Here is an 18,610-nt window from a genome sequence, read left to right as displayed (position 1 = left end):
TTTGGAAAAAATTCAGTAAATTGATACCCAACATTTCACGCAAAATTGTGCCCGCTCATGGAATGGCGTCAAACTTTTACCGGTAAAAATCTTGACGTTTAAAAAATTCTATAGGTTGCATGTTTTGAGTTACAGATGTCTAGGGCTAAAAATATCGCTCCAACGATTGCGTCGATATCTCACGTGTGGTTTGACCACCGTTTTCCTATGCAGGCGTTACTCACATACACGTTCGCTTCTGAACGCAAGCTCGTCTGGACGGGGCGCTTTAAAAAAAAAAAATCTTATTAAATTTTTCACTGTTTTTTTTAAAAATTGAGTCACTTTTATTACTATTACAAGGAATGTAAAAATCACTTGTAAAAGAAAAAAGCATGACAGGTCCTCTCAAATATGATATCTGAAGTCAAAAAGTCCTCCGATCTCATATTTGGACTAAAATGCAATAAAAAAAATTACAGGAAAAATGGCCGTTTAAGACATATGGGCAGAAGTGAGGTTTTAATGTCACTTCCGCCCTACTAAAGTATGGAGACGGATGGGGCCATCTTCCCCTCACTCGTCTCCATAACCAGCCACGAATAAGTCCTGATCGCCTCTGCCGATGGTTCCGGTAAGTGGCGGAGGGGGTGGGAGAGCAGCGGCTCCTCTCCCGCCGCCAACGGTGATCTCACGGCAAATCCGCTGCAGAGAGCACCATTATAGTAAACAGAACTGGCGGCCGAAAAGATGGATACCTCGGTTGTCGCAGCAGCTGCTGCCGTTAACGAGATATCCATCTTTAAACTGCCGACGTATATGTACAGGAGCCAGTCGGCAAGTGGTTGATAATTGCACGGTAATGCAATCCAGTATCCAAACGAAATTTGCGTCTTTTTTACCACAAATAGAGCTTTATTTAGGTGGTATTTGATCACCTCTGCGGTTTTTATTTTTTGCGCTAGAAACAAAAAAAACAAAAAAAAAAAAACTTTATATATTTTTTACTATAATAAATATTCCCCAAATTTTTTATAAAAAAATAGTTTCTTTATCAGTTTAGACCAATATGTATTCTTCTACTTATATATTTTTAGCTAATAATAAAAAAATAATAATCGCAATAAGCGTATATTGATTGGTTTGTTTGTGCAAAAGTTATAGCGTCTACAAACTATGGGAAAGGATTTATGGAATCTATTTTTTTACTAGTAATGGTGTGATCTGCTATTTTTAGACAGATCGGACACTTAACATTTTTGGGACCATTGATAATTATACAGCGATCAGTGCTATAAAATGCACTGATTACTGTGTAAAGATCACTGGCAGTGAAGGAGTTAACACTAGGGGCGATCCAGATGTTAAATTTGTGTTTCCCCCAGTGTGCTCTAACTGTACAGGGATGGGATTAAGAGGAGTCATATCGTTGTTCCTACCTAATAGGAACAACCAACATGGCTCCTCTCCTTTGACAGCACCGGGATTTGTGTGTACACACACACACACACACACGCTGGTGCTCGTGGCATAGGCAAATTTTAGTTTTGAAGTAGGAAATGTTTAACCACTTCCAGACCGCCCACCGTCGTTTTATGCTGCTACTTTGAAGAGGAATACCGTTATGGTAGCAACTAGCTACTATAACCCTGGTATCCTCTTCTTCAGCGGGTGGTCCGCTTCATGATAAGTGGTCTCTGCGGCTGATTCACAGCGAGATCACTTTTACAGGCAGTGGGAGAGGCCCCCCTCCTGCCGCTCTCCGGTGCCCGCCGTCGGTAGCGGCGGAGGTGGTCGGATCCTTTCCCTAGCCCGACATGGAGATGAGTGAGGGGAAGATGGACCCCACCCATCTCCATATCATTGCAGGGTGGAAGCAACGTCAAAACGTTACTTCCGCTCTTAAGACATTTATTTTTATTGCATTTTAGTGTAAATTTGAGATCTGAGGTCTTTTTGACCCCAGATCTCAAATTTAGGAGGTCCTGTCATGCTTTTTTTCCTATTACAAAGGAGGTTTACATTCCTTGTAATAGGAATAAAAGAACAGCGTAGAAATTAAAAATATAAAAGTAAAATAAATAAAAAAAAAAAAAAAAAAGTTTAACGCGCCCCGCTGAGCTTGCGTGCAGAAGCGAACGCATATGAAAACTATGTTCAAACTACATGTGAGGAATCACCGTGATCGATAGAGCGAGAGCAATAATACTAGCCCTAGACCTCCTCTAACTTAAAACATGCAAACTGTAGAATTTTTTAAAGGTCGCCTATGGAGATTAAGGGTAAAAAGTTTGTTGCCATTCAACGAGTGGGCGCAACTTTGAAGCGTGACATGTTGGGTATCAATTTACTCGGCGTAACATTGTCTTTCACAATATAAAAAAAAAAAAAAAAAAAAAGAAGGTCTTAGATGGCTTTCACACTGAGCCACGGGGGGGGGGGGGTGGGGGGGGGGGTTGGGGAGACAGTTGTAAATCGGCACTACTTTTAGCGCCGCTTTACCGTAGTCTTAGCGGCACTATTCGACCGCTAACGTTTTTAACCCCCTGCTAGAGGCCAAAAAGGGGTTAAATACACCCGCAAAATGCTGCGGGAGTGGCGGTATCGCAGCACCATTGATTTCAATGGGGAGCAGTGGTGGAGGAGCTGCGAGTTCATCGCTCCTTTACTGCTCCAAAGAAGCTGCTGGCAGGACATTTGTGACGCTCTGCCATCACACCGCTCGAGTGTGAAAGCAGGCGTTTTTCAGACGCTAAACAGGCGCTATTAACGCTGGCAGTGTGAAAGGGGTCTTATCCTTCCCCCTTCTATCCAAAGTTAAGAGAGAAAAAGAAAAAACTATTTTGCAAAGAGACACTTACCAGGTTTCTTAGGTCTTCTCCCAAGTAATTCAGTTACTGCTTTTCTGAATCTTCTTGCTTCTTCTTCACTTGCAAAATTAAGACCAAGTTGACATGCCTGCAATATAAAAAACGAAAACACAATTTTGCATATATATATATAAAAAATAAAACACACCTAGATCTTTCCCTTATTTACAATCTATTCACAAAGTATTCAGACCTCTAACTTTCATCAATTGTGTTATGTTGCATCCAGTTGTTTACATTTATTTTTTTCTCATAAATCTACACTCATTAACCCCGTAATGACAAAGTGAAAACAGAATTTCAGAAAGGTTTGCAAATGTATGAAAGGAAAAACTGAAATCACACATTAGCATAAGTGACCCTTTGCAACAACACTTAGCTCAGGTGCCTGCCGTTTCTCATGATCGTTGCTGAGATGATGCTACACCTTGACTGGAGTCCACCCGTGCTGGATCACATATCTGATAAGTGATCCAGCACTTCTGTTTCAAAGCACAAGCCGATCAGAGGGTGCCAGCCAATGACTGATTTCTGGCACCCGTTGATCAGCTCTTACACTTCAGGGAAGGGAGCTCTGCAATGTGAACATAGAGCTCCAAAAACAGACAGGCAATTTTGCCAGGGGAAAAAAACAGCAAGATCGCTTAGTAAAAGTGCCACGACACACAGGCACACATTTAACCATTTGATCGCCCGTAGATGTTAACCCCTTCCCAGCCATTGCCACTAGTACAGTGTATAGTATTAGCACTGATCATTGTATTAGTGTCACTATTGATGTCAGTATCAGCTACTGTCAGATTGCCTGCCATACTATAATAGTCCCACTATAAGTCGCTGATCATCACCATTACTAGTATAAAGGAAAAAAAAAATCCAGTATCTAAACCAGGAGCTATAAAATGTTCACCACGCACACCAAATATAAACTTATTGGGATTATTTTTTACCAAACATGTGGCAGAATACATTTAGGCCTAAATTCATGAAGAAAATATGATTTTTAAATATTTTATAAGATAAAAAAAAAATTCTTGCAAATTTTCTGCCCAATACAATCCCAACAGTAGTGTTGGTGGCAGCATCATGCTGTGGTGACATTTTTCAACAGCAGGGACTGGGAGACAGATATTCTCAATGAAAATCTGTTCCACAAGGTTCAGGACCTCAGACTGGGCTGAAGGCTCACCTTCCAACAGGACAACGATCCCCAGCACACAGCCCAGACAACACAGGAGTGGCTTAGGGACAACTCTGTGAATGTCCTAGAGCGGCTCGGCCAGAGTCCTGACTTCAACCCTATTGAACATCTCTGGAAAAATGGATGTCTGATGGTCCCCATTCAACCTGACTGAGCTCGAGAGGATTTGCAAAGAATGGCAAAAAATCCCACAATCCAGGCGTACAAAGCTTGTTGCATCCTCCCCAAAGACACAAGGCTGATATTGCTACCCAAAGGTGCATCAACAAAGTACCCACTAAAGGGTCTGAATACTTAAGTACATGTGAAATTTCATATTTTCTTTGTGATAAATTTAGACATTTCTAAAATGTTGTTTTCATTTTGTCATTATGGGGCACCGAGTGAACTTAAATTGTAGTATCAGGCTGCAACATAATTAAAAAAAAAAAAAAAGAAGAAGAAAAGAAAAGGGGGCTCTGAATACTTTATGAATGCAATATACATAGCAGAGGTCAGCATTCTAATACAAACAAAACAAAAAAAAACTTGGTCAAAACAGCAGCACATTACACTTAATTCACATAAAACAATAGACACATACACTAGAAAATATTTTGCCAAATAGTATCTTCCCTGTATTTGTGTTTACTCCACCTGAAGTACATACAAGGGGACGGCAGGTATCCATTTTTTAAGGATTCACTTTCAATAAACAATCGTGGAGTAAGGTAGGTGGTGACAGAACAGTGTGGACCAAAGCATAATGTGCTCCTGAGAGATTGAGATGTTTTTTTGAAATCATACTTACCTAGGTGGATGCAGCATCGGTCCAATGCTGCATCTGTCCACAGGCACTTCTAAAACCGAGAATCAAGCAAATCGAACACCAGCAATTGCTCGGTTCTTAGAGCTCTGTGAGTAGAGAGCTCTCTGCTCTGCCCCCGCGTTGGAGTGCTGGGCTGTGGAGGGGGCGGGAGCAGCCAGCTCAGGCTCTCAGCGGCTCACCGAGAGGCTGAGCCGGGTGTCGTTCCAAGGATCTGGGAGGATCCGACTCTATGAGCCTGGACCGACTGACTTCAGCAGAGCACGGACTTCACCCGTTCTCTGCTAAAAATGGGTCACATGCAAACAACCTTTTTTGGTCCTCTGAAAAGGTGGCATTAATGGCTCAAGCCCTCACCAGGTCTACAGCAAGAAGCCAAACTATATGACTGACTGTTCAGAGACATGAAGTAGCTCTGGACCCCCCTAATGACCAGGCCATTTTTTGCGATGTACCCAAACAAAATGTATGTCCCTTTTCCCCACAAACAGAGCTTTCCTTTGGTGGTATTTGATCACCTGTGTGGTTTTTATTTTTTTTCTTGCGCTATAAACAAAAAAAAAAAAAAATACATATATACACACATATACACAGGGCTTGACAAATTTGCTTGGAATCTAGGAGCCAGCTAAAAGTTAGGAGCCAGGTCGGCAACGGCGATCCGGACCTGTCCCTGGCCTGACATGGAGATGAGTGAGAGGAAGATGGGGCCCCCCCACCACCTGTCTCCAAGTCATTGCCCATAGCTCTTAGAGGGACATTTTTTTTTTTCCCAAACATATTTTTAAATAGTATTTTAGTGAAAAAATGAGATCTGAGGTCTCTCCGACCCCAGATCTCATATTTAAGAGGACCTGTCATGCTTTTTTTTCTATTACAAGGGATTATTACATTCCTTATAATAGGAATAAAAGTGAAAAATTTTTTTTAAAAGCACAGAGAATTTTTTTTTAAAAAGTTAAAATAATTAAGAAAAAAAATAATTTTAAACGCACCCTGTCCCGCCAAGCTCCCATGCAGAGGCGAACGCATACGTGAGTAGCGCCTGCATATGAAAGCAGTGTTCAAACCACACATGCGAGTTATTGCCATGATTGGTAGAGCGAGAGCAATAATTCTAGCCCTCCTCTGTAACTCAAAACATGCAACCTGTAGAATTTTTTAAACGTCGGCTATGGAGATTTTAAAGGGTAAATGTTTGTCGCCATTCCACAAGCCGACGCAATTTTGAAGCGTGACCTGTTGGGTATCTATTTAACATTATCTTTCACAATAAAAATAAATAAAAATGGCCTAACTTTACTGTAACTGACTGTAATCTAACTTTAAATTATTTTTCCCCAAAGAAAGTGCACTTGTAAGAACGCTGCGCAAATACGGTGTGGCCGACAGTATTGCAGCTACCGCCATTTTATTTTCTAGGGTGTTAGAATAAAAAATATATATGTTTAGGGGTTTTAAGTAAAGGGAAGGAGATAGGTGGGCAGTGAAAACAGGCAGGGGAAGCTCCATTAGCATTGCTGGTTGTCATACCAATGGCCACCAGAAGAGGGCTCCAGATTCCAGAAGGAAGCATAGGACCGCAGAAGGCCTCAATTACCGGCCGGCGGCGGCGCGGCCTAACTCGATCACGCCGGGGGGGGTGGGGGGGTGTTCACTGAGACAGGATACACCCCAGCTGCAAATGCAACCTGGCGCCGGGGTTTTCGAGATATATATATATATACACACACACACACACACATCCCCCCCCCCCCCCCCCCTTACACAAAGCCCACCTCTCTGCAGAAATATCACCTATCATCTACAAGGATGTCTCCATTACAGCTTTTTGAAACATCCTATAGCTCATATCAACAAAGACGCACGGTGGGAAGGTATAGATATGAGAACAGGCGTGGGAGATTGTTAGCTGGCATACTGCACCCGCGCCCCTCCCAGACCTTTATACCAAGTATAAAGAAGTCAACGGGAGAACCTACATCAGATCCACAATCCTTCAACATTTAGGGAATACTTTTTCGGCCGTCTATAACTTGGTTCACCCACCATCTTTGGAGGATAATGGAGCTGGAAAGCACTATATTGAAGAATATGTACGGGAAAATTCTATCCCGACATTAGATGCCAAGAAATTCTTGGATTCCCCTTTCTTGCATGAAGAACTATTAGACGTAATTGCCAATATTCCAACAGACAAGAGTCCGGGCCCAGATGGATTCACCCCAAAATTCTATAAAAAATGTATAAAGAACATATATCCCCATTTATGCTTCAAGTGTTTAACTCTATTTCCCCTAACAAGCAATTCCCAGCACAGACTCTAGAATCCCATATTCCCTTGATTCCGAAACCAGAAAAGGATTTAACATTTTGCTCTAGCTATCGACCTATATCCCTGATTGGGATAGATAAAAAAAAAATATGCTAAATTGATTGTGCTCCGTCTTCAACCTCTTCTTCCGAGCTTAATACATAAGGACCAGGTAGGATTCGTTCAAGGAAGAGAAGCACGCGATAATACGATAAAAACTTTCTTATTAATGAATCATGCTCAAAAGGCTAAAATACCAGTATGCCTCCACTCAGTCGATGCAGAGAAGGCATTTGACCGGGTTGGATGACCCTTTCTTAAACACTCTGATGCAAATAGGCCTAGGGTTAAATCTACTTCATAAGATCTTGGCGCTATATACTAAACCGGTGGCTAGAATAAAGATTAATGGATCATTGACAACAAGTTTTAATATACAAAATGGTACCCGCCAGGTATGTCCACTATTCCCTTTACTCTATGTCATAGTAATAGAGCACTTAATACCAATTAGACAGAATCCTTCCATTACTGGCATACTGATAAAGCAAAAGGAAATAAAATTAGCTTTGTTTGCCGATGATTACTTTATGTTGCTAACCCACATATTTCACTACCCTAAATATTAGAAGAAATGTCAGCGTTTTGGGACTCGCCAACAACTAAAGCACAAGAGACAAGCTATAAGCTCCTTTCAAGATGGTACTGGAGTCCACTATCACTCCAGCGTATATATCCAGATAAAATCAGATATATGTTGGCAGTGCCATGCAGATAAGGGCTCACTTCTTCACATCTGGTGGGAATGCCCCCAAATCTTTAGCTTTTGGGAAAAGATTATACAATTGTATACCACATTTTCTGGGGAGTCAATTCCAAATACGCCTCAAATTACCCTTCTCTCTATCCTACCAGGATCATATAAAAACATTAAAAGGAGTCTTTCTTGGACATTGGTTGATGGCAGCGAGACTGGTTATACTGCGGCATTGGCAGTCAACACAGTCTCCATCGGTCAACAAATGGGCCTTAGAAATGGAAAGTATAGAAAGATTGGATACACTTTTAGCACATGAATTAGATACAAAAGAGGTGTCTCCTGATGTGGGCCCCCTGGAGGCGGCATAGGGAAATAAGAAATTAGAAAAAACATCTAGGGGGAAAAAAAAAAAAAAAAAGAAAAAAAATGATGGACTATGGACATGCTAGGCAATGAGCACAGACAGATTACATACCGTGAGAATCTCCTATGATAGACAGAACAGTGGTCCAAAGGCAGCCCAGGAGATGGGGCTTTCCATTACAGAGGGCGCCAAGTACTCAGGAGATTCTCACGGTATGTAATCTGATGGCGCTCTTCCCGCCTCCCTCCCTGTCCCCTCTGAGGCAGCCAATATTGAAGTATTGGCGTATAACACGCACACGCTATTTGCACCCGATTTTCAGGGTGAAAAGGTGTGTGTTATACGTCAAATTATATATATATATATATATATATATATATATATATATATATATATATATATATATATATATATATATATATATATATTTATTTATTTATTTTTTTTTATGTTAAACTGTCATTTTCGGTATCAGTTTTTGGCCTAGTGCAGCCTTCATTTTCGGGATCGGTTTCGCCACCAAAATTTCCATTTGGTGCACCCCAATATACAACCACTTTAAAAAAGTTCCCTGTGCTATACAAAGAACACAAGGTAAAGCTCAATCATGCAAAGAAACCATATCTGAACATGATCCAGAAATGTCACCGTCTTCCTCGGGCCAAAGCTCATTTAAAATGGTCTTCTTGCGAAGTGGAAAACTGTTCTGTGGGAAGACGATTCCAAATTTGACATTTTTTGCCAACCATGGGAGTTGTGTCCTTTGGACTAAAGTGGAAAGGGGGCCTTCTGGATGGTGAGCAGTGCTCAGTTAAAAATCCAGCATCTCTGATGGTATAGGGGTGGGGTATTGCATATGGAATGAGCAGTTTGCACATCTGGAAAGGCACCATCATGGCTGAGAGATACAGTATATCCAGGTTTTAGAGCAGCATATGCTCCCATCCAGACATCTTTTTAAGGGAAGATCTATTTCAGCAGGAAAATGCTAAACCACATATAGCATGGCTTCATAGTAGAAGGGTCTGAATGCTCTACCAGCATGCCTGCAGGCCACACCTTTCAACAATTGAAAATATATGCTGCATCTCAAAATGAAAAATATGAAAAGAGGACCCAGGACTGTTGAGAAGTTAGAATCCTATACCAGGCAAGAATGGGACAACATTCCTCTTCCAAAACTCCAGAAACTGGTCTCCTCAGTTCCCAGACATTTACAGAGTGTTAAAAGAAGAGGGGAAGAAACACCACGGTAAACATGGCCCTGCCCCAACCTTTTTGAGACATGTTGCTGCCATCAGTTTATTTTCCTGATATCCCTTTCCCACACAGTCTAAAAAATTACTTTGGACGCAACTGCAGTGCTTCTCAACTTCCATACTTACATCCCCAGAAAACGTGTGGAAATAGGATCTTGGGCTATTATATACAAAATTATAATAAAGCTCTTGCTCATAGAGTTGTCGACCATCCTGGAAAGACAAATACAAGCATGTTAAAAAAAAGGGAAATTAATACATAAATCAAGCTTCTAGCAATTTCAAGAGGTCTGCCGTAACACAAACAACTGTTTTGATTATCACAGTGAGTAGCAAATTCATCCTAATGGTTAAATTCCTACTAAAATGAAAGTCAGATACCCACCATGAATATCATATGGAATTATGTATGACAGTCAGCTTATCATGAAATCAGATAATCATGATCCAAACACTAATCTACTCATCTCGGATAATCACTGCCCTATTTCACAGGTGTCCTAACTGTAATTTATGTGTCCCCATAACGCTCACAGAGCCCACTGCAATAATGAAACATTACCCAAGTTGCATGCGACTATGTGACCATTAGCTTTTTGTCTTCTATCATGTCTGATTTCAGCTTGATGCAAAACAGCCACACATTTTTTATTTTTTTTTGCAAAACTGGCAAACAAAGTTTATATCAGACAACGAATAGTTATAAGATAGCTTATGAAAGAACAATATGAGAACTAATGCATAGCAACCACAACTTACCTTTCACAGGTTTTACTGCTTTAAACTGCTACATTAGTTACTATGGGTTAATAACCAGCACCAAGTCCTGCCCCTCTCTTTTTTTCTTTTAAGAAAATAGAATTAAAAAGCTTGCACATGGAAATAAACTCGAATGTCTTTTTGTACTGCCAACATAATTTTTAAAGGCTACACAGTGGGCAGACAATCCTCTGACTAAGCTGAAGAATTCAGCTGAAATGCTTAAGTTGGCCTATTCCAGGGCACATGTAAATCGAAATCTAGTGCATTAACCACAGCAAGCAAAATACATTGCTGGTCACAGAACATTCATCAGAAGCATCTTACCTTTATGTCATATATTCTAATGAAGTAGGATCTCTGTGGATTGTCCTTTACCAGGCACACTACTCCACAACATTTCTTTATCCATGTGGAATTGCGATCCGAGACAAAAAGTTGTACAACAGCTGAGTTAATAGTCTAGAAAGGGAAAAAAAAAAAAAAAAAAAAGGGGGGTCAACTAATGGCAAATCAGTAATGCACACGACTTTCTCCTAAAATGAGTATGGTATGGAGTATGGTGCTGAAGAGGAATATATTGATGAAAGTCATTAAAGACAGCCATAGACTGTTCAAATCTCAGCTCATGCATTGGCAGGCGGAATGTACAGAAGTTGATGGATCAACTTGAGAACCGACAGCCTGTCAGATTTTACATGCAATTATTTCTAACAGTAAAAAGTAATCACGGTGCGACGTCCCCCGCCGGGAAACCACAGGAGGGATTCCCCCATCATGTGTTCATGGGGAATTAGGCGATTGCTCCATATATGGCTGGCCTAAGAGTAATTTATAAATTTTTTGCAAAATAAAATTAGATAATTATCAGCTCAGTATGAAACATTTCAAACTACATGTCTAAGCCCACCCCTTTCAAAGACCTAGCACAAAAAAAAAAAAAAAAAAAATTATCCATCAGATGTGAAGGAGGCAACAGGTACAAGGGGGTTCCCGGGTGACAAACGGGACTTTCCTCCTGTTTGTAATCCAGAAATGTTTGTAAGTTGGCCACTCATGTGCAGGACAATTACAGACATTTCCAATGTTCTGTCGAATGACATTTCCGACATTTTCTGAGGCTCAGTTTGGCCGTGCATGCGCAAAATGGCAGAAGGTGCGCGTAGAACAGCAGAAAGTCGCCGCAGCGCCCTTTTCGTAAATAGGAGTGGTTCATAAGTTGGGCGTCCGTAAGTTGGGGACAGATTCTAACTTGTAAGCAACAAGTGTCAAAAGTGGTTAAACTGACCTCATTTACAGACTGAAATTCATTCCTTTGATTTAAAATAACCAAGAGATACATTGTTTCCATTTATCACTGTTTTTTTTTTTTCTTTTTTGACAGCTCTGAACAGAGAACGGCTCAGCACTTGTTTAACATGAAATCGAGGAAATTCCAGATTAAGTTCATGAGGGGGGTTGAATCATGATTACTATTTTTTAACGATTAAATCATGCATCTCTAATAAATGTATTTGTTAAAAAAAAAAAAACACACAATTAAAACTGCAGCTTTAAACACACCAGACCTTTGGCAACTAAGTAAAATGGCCAATTTAGGCCTGCACACATCAAGAAAAAAATAAAAATAAATCATAATGGTGGTGTTTTGGGGAGGCATTTGACCGAGTAGAAGCACAAGAGGGTCACAGGCTAGGGTTAATACGCAGGCATGCAGATACAAATGGAAGACAGTCAAGTGTAGGAAGACTTCACATAATCTCCAGTCTCTTCCTACTTCAACAACTGAATATTATACAAAACCCACATACAAAATACCATGGCACTGTTTTGATATTGTAGAAGAGCACATCAAATGAATAGTTCATTCATTATTCCTTTTACAATGCATGTACCACAAATCTACAAGTAAATGCCAAAGTAAAGATCACAACAACTCCAAGTAATTAAGATAAAGTTTAAAAGAATTAAATATTCAGTAAGAGTCTTGTTTACAATTTGATCTCATTAACCTCTTCAGCTCTGGAAGATTTTACCCCTTTCATCACCAGACAATTTTTTTGCCATTCAGCACTGTGCTACTTTAACTGGCAATTGCAAGGCTATGTAACACTGTACCCAAACAAAATGTATATTTTTTTTTCCAAAAAAAATCTTTATTGTGATGGTATTTGATAGCCACTGTTTTTTTGTTTGTTTTTTGCGAAAAACTAGCAAAAATAAAAAAATAAAGCTTATATTTTTTACTTTGTTATAAAACATATCCAATATTTTTTTGTTTTATTTTTAATTAAATGTCTTCATAAATTTTGGCCAAAATGTATTCTGCTACATGTTTTTGATGAAAAAAATCCCAATAAGTTGACTGCTTTGCGTGAAAGTTATACCGTCTTTTTACAGGAGAATATATATATATATATATATATATATATATATATATATATATATATATATATATATATATATATATATATATATATATATATATATATATATATATATATATATATATAGCGCTGGTATTTTTGCATTCCAATGCTGTGCAATGCTAAACTATGGACAATGCTATAAATTGGTATCTGGCTCCCTCTAGTGGTATAAACGTGAAAGACTGTTTATTTCTCATTTCAAGAACATAGGGAAGGCCTAACAGGAAGTGACTTAATCATTTTTTCTTGAGAAAAGGACTCACCTACCCATAATGCCCACTCATTTACCCATGAGCACCGAGTGGCTGAACTGCATGCTGGGTAGGTAATAAAAGGCCCTGCGCAGCCATCTTCTTTCTCTTGTTGCTGGGACGAGTGGTCTGCCCACAGGGATCTGTGGATGTTTGTCCAAAGAGCACTGCGGCCTGCTCGGGGGCAGAGCAAAATTTTAAGCCACCGGAGACAGTCTACACTACAGCCTGCTGGAGCAGTGGTGTGGTCAGATCAGGGAGGATCCAGAGACATGCCACGGAGCGGTGCAGCATGACAGAGCTGACTGTGGCCTGGTGTGGTGAGAGGGCTGTTGCCCAGAAGTTTTGTACCGCATTCATACACTTAGACTGGTTGCATAGTGTTGTTGGGACCGGTAGTCCCACGGAACAGTTCAGTTCAATAGAGTTACATGTAAATAGGCCTCAAGCCTGATTATCAAGTAACTGCCACTGGAAGTACATTCCCAGGGAAGTTCACAAATACTTTGCACAATTGAAGTTACTGCTTTATGTTATTCTACACTGCTTTACTGGTGGAAAATCCTGCGGATTATAAGTACTGCAATATAATTGGCTAGCTGAAGAAAAGAAGGAGACTATATTCCTTACTGAAAGGCCTTACGGTGTTGCTATAACCTACTAGACTGTAGGGGGAATACTGAATAATTGTACTGTCTTATCTTTCTGTTCAAATACTGTGTAGCACATTACAGATCTCAGTGTCTGCACAGTGTACTGGAAGTGGGAAGGTGCTCAGTGCTGAGGTTGCTGCCTGAGCATTAGTCCCACTTGGAGACACATCTGCAGGAGAAATACAGGTAGCTCTCATGTGATAGCCATTCACAACTATTTGCCTCAGTATTGTATACCAATTATGGTTCTTGTGTTTGAGGTTTGAACCTGTTCTAGTAAACCTATCTTTTGGATTAATACAATCTGTTGTGAGGCTTGTTCATTCTCCAAAACAGGTGTAGTAGTGTATACCCAAGTGACAACACAGGTAAAGTGAATATAATCTGTGAATATTCAACGGTCTTATTATTGGGTTTTGCACCAACACTGTTACACAGCTGTCAAGCAGGTTGAGCCAAACCATTGGGGGTGGAAAGAGCAGCGTACAGGCCCAATAAATTACCAGTAGCTCCTTGGGGGTAAATGCTACATATAGACAGACACACACATACTGGAATTTTACTAATGGCAGCAATCAGCAACTTATAACAGGACTGCAATAGTTAATCTGAAAGGGACACGGGGGGGGGGGGGGGGGGGGGGGTGGTGACTATATGGTTCGTATATATCTCTTGTAAACCCACTATCGGGATTGCAAACAGACCGGAGTTCCCAGAGTGCCACTCACGCATGTGGAGGGTTTGGAGGACTAAATGCTCAACAGCTTGTTTGACCTTTCTTTCATAGGAAGGTCCCCGTTTTCTGGTAAGTGTATACCAGATTCCCCTTGGTGGTGGCGGCTTTTTTCAAGAGCTGACGGTTTGATTTACCATGTTAGTCAATGGCTTGAAATAAGTGGGACACCGTTTGCAGCTTGGAAAAATTTTTGATCACATACAAGTTTCTTCATCATTCAAGAACTAGATTTGTGTTTGAGCTTTTTCACTTGGAGCTCTTGCACACTGCAGCTCAAAATAAACTAACAGCTGCTTTTACAGGCATTTGAGTTTTTATTTTCAGCTTTTAGAAGCTTGCGCTTTTTAGCGTGTTTTTATTGAGCTTCTTTGAGCATGAATGTTTTTTCACCGACCTTCCTCTCAACTAATTTTTTTGCATGTTTACAAACTTTTTCACACCTTTTTGGGCACTTGGGCATCTTTTCTGCTTGAAAGTTCCTCTCAAAAACATGAGTTCGGTGGGGTTCTTCTGCCTGTAAGAGAATATGTCTGTAAACTCTTGAAAGAGCCATAGTGTGCAGTTTCCGGGAAGAGAAAAATGAAAGCTCAAAAACCTGTAGGAGCAGCTTCTTTGAGATGCAGCGTGCATGAGCCCTTAAGGACAGTATTTTAATTTTGTTTCATTTTTAGTGGAGCCCTTTATGTATACAAGCAATAACCTGCCTAAACCGCCATCCACAGGCAGGACAAACAAAGCCTCCAAGGTTCAGAATGACAGCAGCCAAGAGAGAAACTCGCACTGCACATACTACATGTTAATGTAGAAATCTTTGGCATTTTTGGAACAGGCCAAAGTCAGCAGGACGATGTCCTGATTAAGGTGGAAATTATGTTAAGCTAAAAACTAGCAGATTCCTGAAGCTCGATGCATCTATTGCATATTGACGGCCAGTGGGGCTTTTACAGCCTCTGCATCCGATTAGATGCAGCCAATTTTTGACCAACAATTGAGGGATGTTGCCAACAGATCACCTGAGCAAATTTTATACAGTATATGGCCAACGATAAGAAAAAACACCCCATCTTTGAGGAACAAGGAAGTTCTCCTTGCAGGATAAGACCACCAGTCCTGAGTTTCATCTCAATAAAATTATCTTAACATAAGCCAAATTAAAATCCTGAATATCCTCAAAAGGCGGTTTCTGTGAAGCCCACAGGACCAAATTATCCCAAAGCAAGACAGGTGCATGAACAGGCAGAACAATGTGAGCCATCCCCTGAACAAAAGCCTTTACAAGGAATAAGTAGCCAGTGCTTTCTTAAAGAGAATGTCCAATGCCAATTCTTGACTCTTCAGGGTGGACATGTTGCTCCAGCCAGAGGGGAAGGTTGGGATACTTTCATGGCACTACACCAAGTAAGCCTTTAAAGTGTGATTACAGGCCTTGTGAGAGGTCATTTTTATACCTTTAAGAAAAGCAGGAATAACTGAGGCAGAGAGACCACAACCTCTCAGTACTTGGCATTCAACAGTCAAAGGCAGCAATCATAAAGCAGGATGGAAGACTGGTCCCTTGAGACAGGAAGTTTAGTCAGTCTGAAGTGCCCATGGAGTGTATCCTAGGAGTCACAGAATGTCCAAGACCAATACGGTGCGCCATCAAGATTAACAGTATCCTGCTAAATTTGTATGGACCACTAAACAGTCTACACAGTAATGCCAGCCCATGCACTTGGCCCAGAATTTGACAAATGAACATAGGCACCAGTGTCTTACATGGCTAAGCTGGACAAAGCAAAACCGGTTTCAGGAAGACCTCTAATCTCTCGTTCACCACTTAACCACCTTCAGACCGGACCATTTTGCTGGTAAATGACCAGAGGTCTTTTTACAATTTGGCACTGCGCTGCTTTAACTGGTAATTGCGCGGTCATGCAATGTTGTACCCAAACAAAATTTGCGTCCTTTTCTTCCCACAAATAGAGCTTTCTTTTGATGGTATTTGATTGCCTCTGCGATTTTTATTTTTTGCGATATAAACGTAAAAAGACAGCAAATTTTGAAAAAAAATTAAATTTTCTACTTTTTGTTATTAGAAAAATCCAATAAACTCAATTTTAGTCATACATTTAGGCCAAAATGTATTCAGCCACATGTCTTTGGTAAAAAAAAAGTCAATAATTGTATATTTATTGGTTTGCGCAAAAGTTGTCACATCTACAAACTAAGGTACGTTTTCTGGAATTTACGCAGCTTTTAGTTTACGACTGCCTATCTCATTTCTTGAGGTGCTAAAATGGCAGGGCAGTACAAAACCCCCCCAAATGACCCCATTTTGGAAAGTAGACACCCTGAGGAAATTGATAAGTGGCATGTTGAGCCCATTGAATATTTTATTTTTTTGCCTCAAGCGATTGAATAATGACAAAAAAAAATTTTTTTTTTTTTTTTTTTTACACAAAGTTGTCACTAAATGATATATTGCTCACACATGCTATGGGCATATGTGAAATGACACCCCAAAATAAATTCTGCTGCTTCTCCTGAGTACGGGGATACCACATATGTGGGACTTTTTGGGAGCCTAGCCGCGTACGGGGCCCCGAAAGCCAAGAACCGCCTTCAGGTTTTCTAAGGGCGTAAATATTTGACTTCACTCCTCACTACCTATTACAGTTTTGAAGGCCATAAAATGCCAAGATGGCACAAAACCCCCACAAATGACCCCATTTTAGAAAGTAGACACCCCTAGCTATTTGCTGAGAGGCATGTTGAGTCCATGGAATATTTTATATTTTGCCACAAGTTGCGGGAAAATTACAAACTTTTTTTTTTTTTTTTTTTTTTCACAAAGTTGTCACTAAATGATATATTGCTCACGCATGCCATGGGCATATGTGAAATGACACCCCAAAATAAATTCTGCTGCTTCTCCTGAGTACGGGGATACCACATATGTGGGACTTTTTGGGAGCCTAGCCGCGTACGGGGCCCCGAAAACCAAGCACCGCCTTCAGGCTTTCTAAGGGCGTTACAGTTTTGAAGGCCATAAAATGCCAAGATGGCACAAACCCCCCCCCAAATGACCCCATTTTGGAAAGTAGACACCCCTAAATTTAGGGGTACACTAGTGAGACTAGGTAATAAATGGCGGGTGCCCTGAAACTATAAAAAAAATAACTAACCAACCAGCGTCACCTGTAACAGTTATATGGTGATCACTGGTGAAAGGGTTAACTAGGGGGCAATCAGGGGGCTTTATGCGGTAGTATATGGGGGTCCCTGGCGCTATAAAAAGCTGCGGCGAACCTAAATACCTACCTGCCTAACTAGCGTCACCTGTGACACTAATACAGCGATCAGAAAAACGATCGCTTATTAGGCTGGGTTCACACTGGAGCGATGCGGGAACGCCACGAATCCGCGGCGGGTTCCCGCATCGCATGCCTCCCGGCGGCAGTTCACACTGCCCTATGCGAACTGCTGGGAGTGTCAGTGAAATGTTAATGACACCCCCAGATCAGTTCGCATATCGCAGTGTGATCTGCAAACTCGGATCGCATGGTGTGAACACCCATGCGATCCGATTCTGCTGCGGACCAAAAAAAGGGTCCCGTGCGAGTTTGCGGCGGGTGCGGCGGGTGCGACACGAATTCAGCCATACTATCTGTATGGCTGAACTCGAATCGCACAGAGATCGGATGTGATTTGCACTGCAGTGCGGTGCGAATCACATCCGTTCTCATAAACCGCTGCAATGTGAACCCAGCCTTAGTGACACTGGCGACGGGGGGTGATCACGGGGTTAAACCTTTATTGGGGGGGTTAGGGGGGTACCTTAGAACTAAAGGGGGCTAACCCTAACTGCCCTAACAGTTATTACAGTCACAAATGACACCCGCCGGGTGATCAGGGGGTTAAACCTTTATTAGGTAATAAATGGCGGGTGCCCTGAAACTATAAAAAAATAACTAACCAACCAGCGTCACCTGTAACAGTTATATGGTGATCACTGGTGAAAGGGTTAACTAGGGGGCAATCAGGGGGCTTTATGCGGTAGTATATGGGGGTCCCTGGCACTATAAAAAGCTGCGGCGAACCTAAATACCTACCTGCCTAACTAGCGTCACCTGTGACACTAATACGGCGATCAGAAAAATGATCGCTTATTAGGCTGGGTTCACACTGGAGCGATGCGGAAACGCCACGAATCCGCGGCGGGTTCCCGCATCGCATGCCTCCCGGCGG

General features: G+C 41.1%; 1 protein-coding gene across 3 annotated transcripts in view; it reads right to left on the bottom strand.

The window, feature by feature from the left end:
- The window catches only part of WASL (WASP like actin nucleation promoting factor), a 78,902-nt gene that overhangs the window by 36,883 nt on the left and 23,409 nt on the right, over window positions 1–18,610 (bottom strand). For all 3 annotated transcript variants that reach the window (XM_077469700.1, XM_077469698.1, XM_077469699.1), the window contains exons 2-4: window positions 10,639–10,773; window positions 9,679–9,765; window positions 2,841–2,937 (exon numbers count right to left, since the gene is read on the bottom strand). In XM_077469700.1, coding sequence (XP_077325826.1) covers window positions 2,841–2,937; window positions 9,679–9,765; window positions 10,639–10,773 — 319 coding nt within the window. The remainder of the gene's footprint in view (window positions 1–2,840; window positions 2,938–9,678; window positions 9,766–10,638; window positions 10,774–18,610) is intronic.

The sequence above is a fragment of the Lithobates pipiens genome, unplaced genomic scaffold (genome assembly GCF_037356315.1).
Source record: "Lithobates pipiens isolate NorthernLeopardFrog02 unplaced genomic scaffold, aLitPip1_a1.2 Scaffold_8, whole genome shotgun sequence".
In the NCBI taxonomy this organism is placed as follows: Eukaryota; Metazoa; Chordata; class Amphibia; order Anura; family Ranidae; genus Lithobates; species Lithobates pipiens.
The sequence above is the reverse complement of the archived record's forward strand: the minus strand, read 5'-3'. Positions and strand labels throughout refer to the sequence as shown.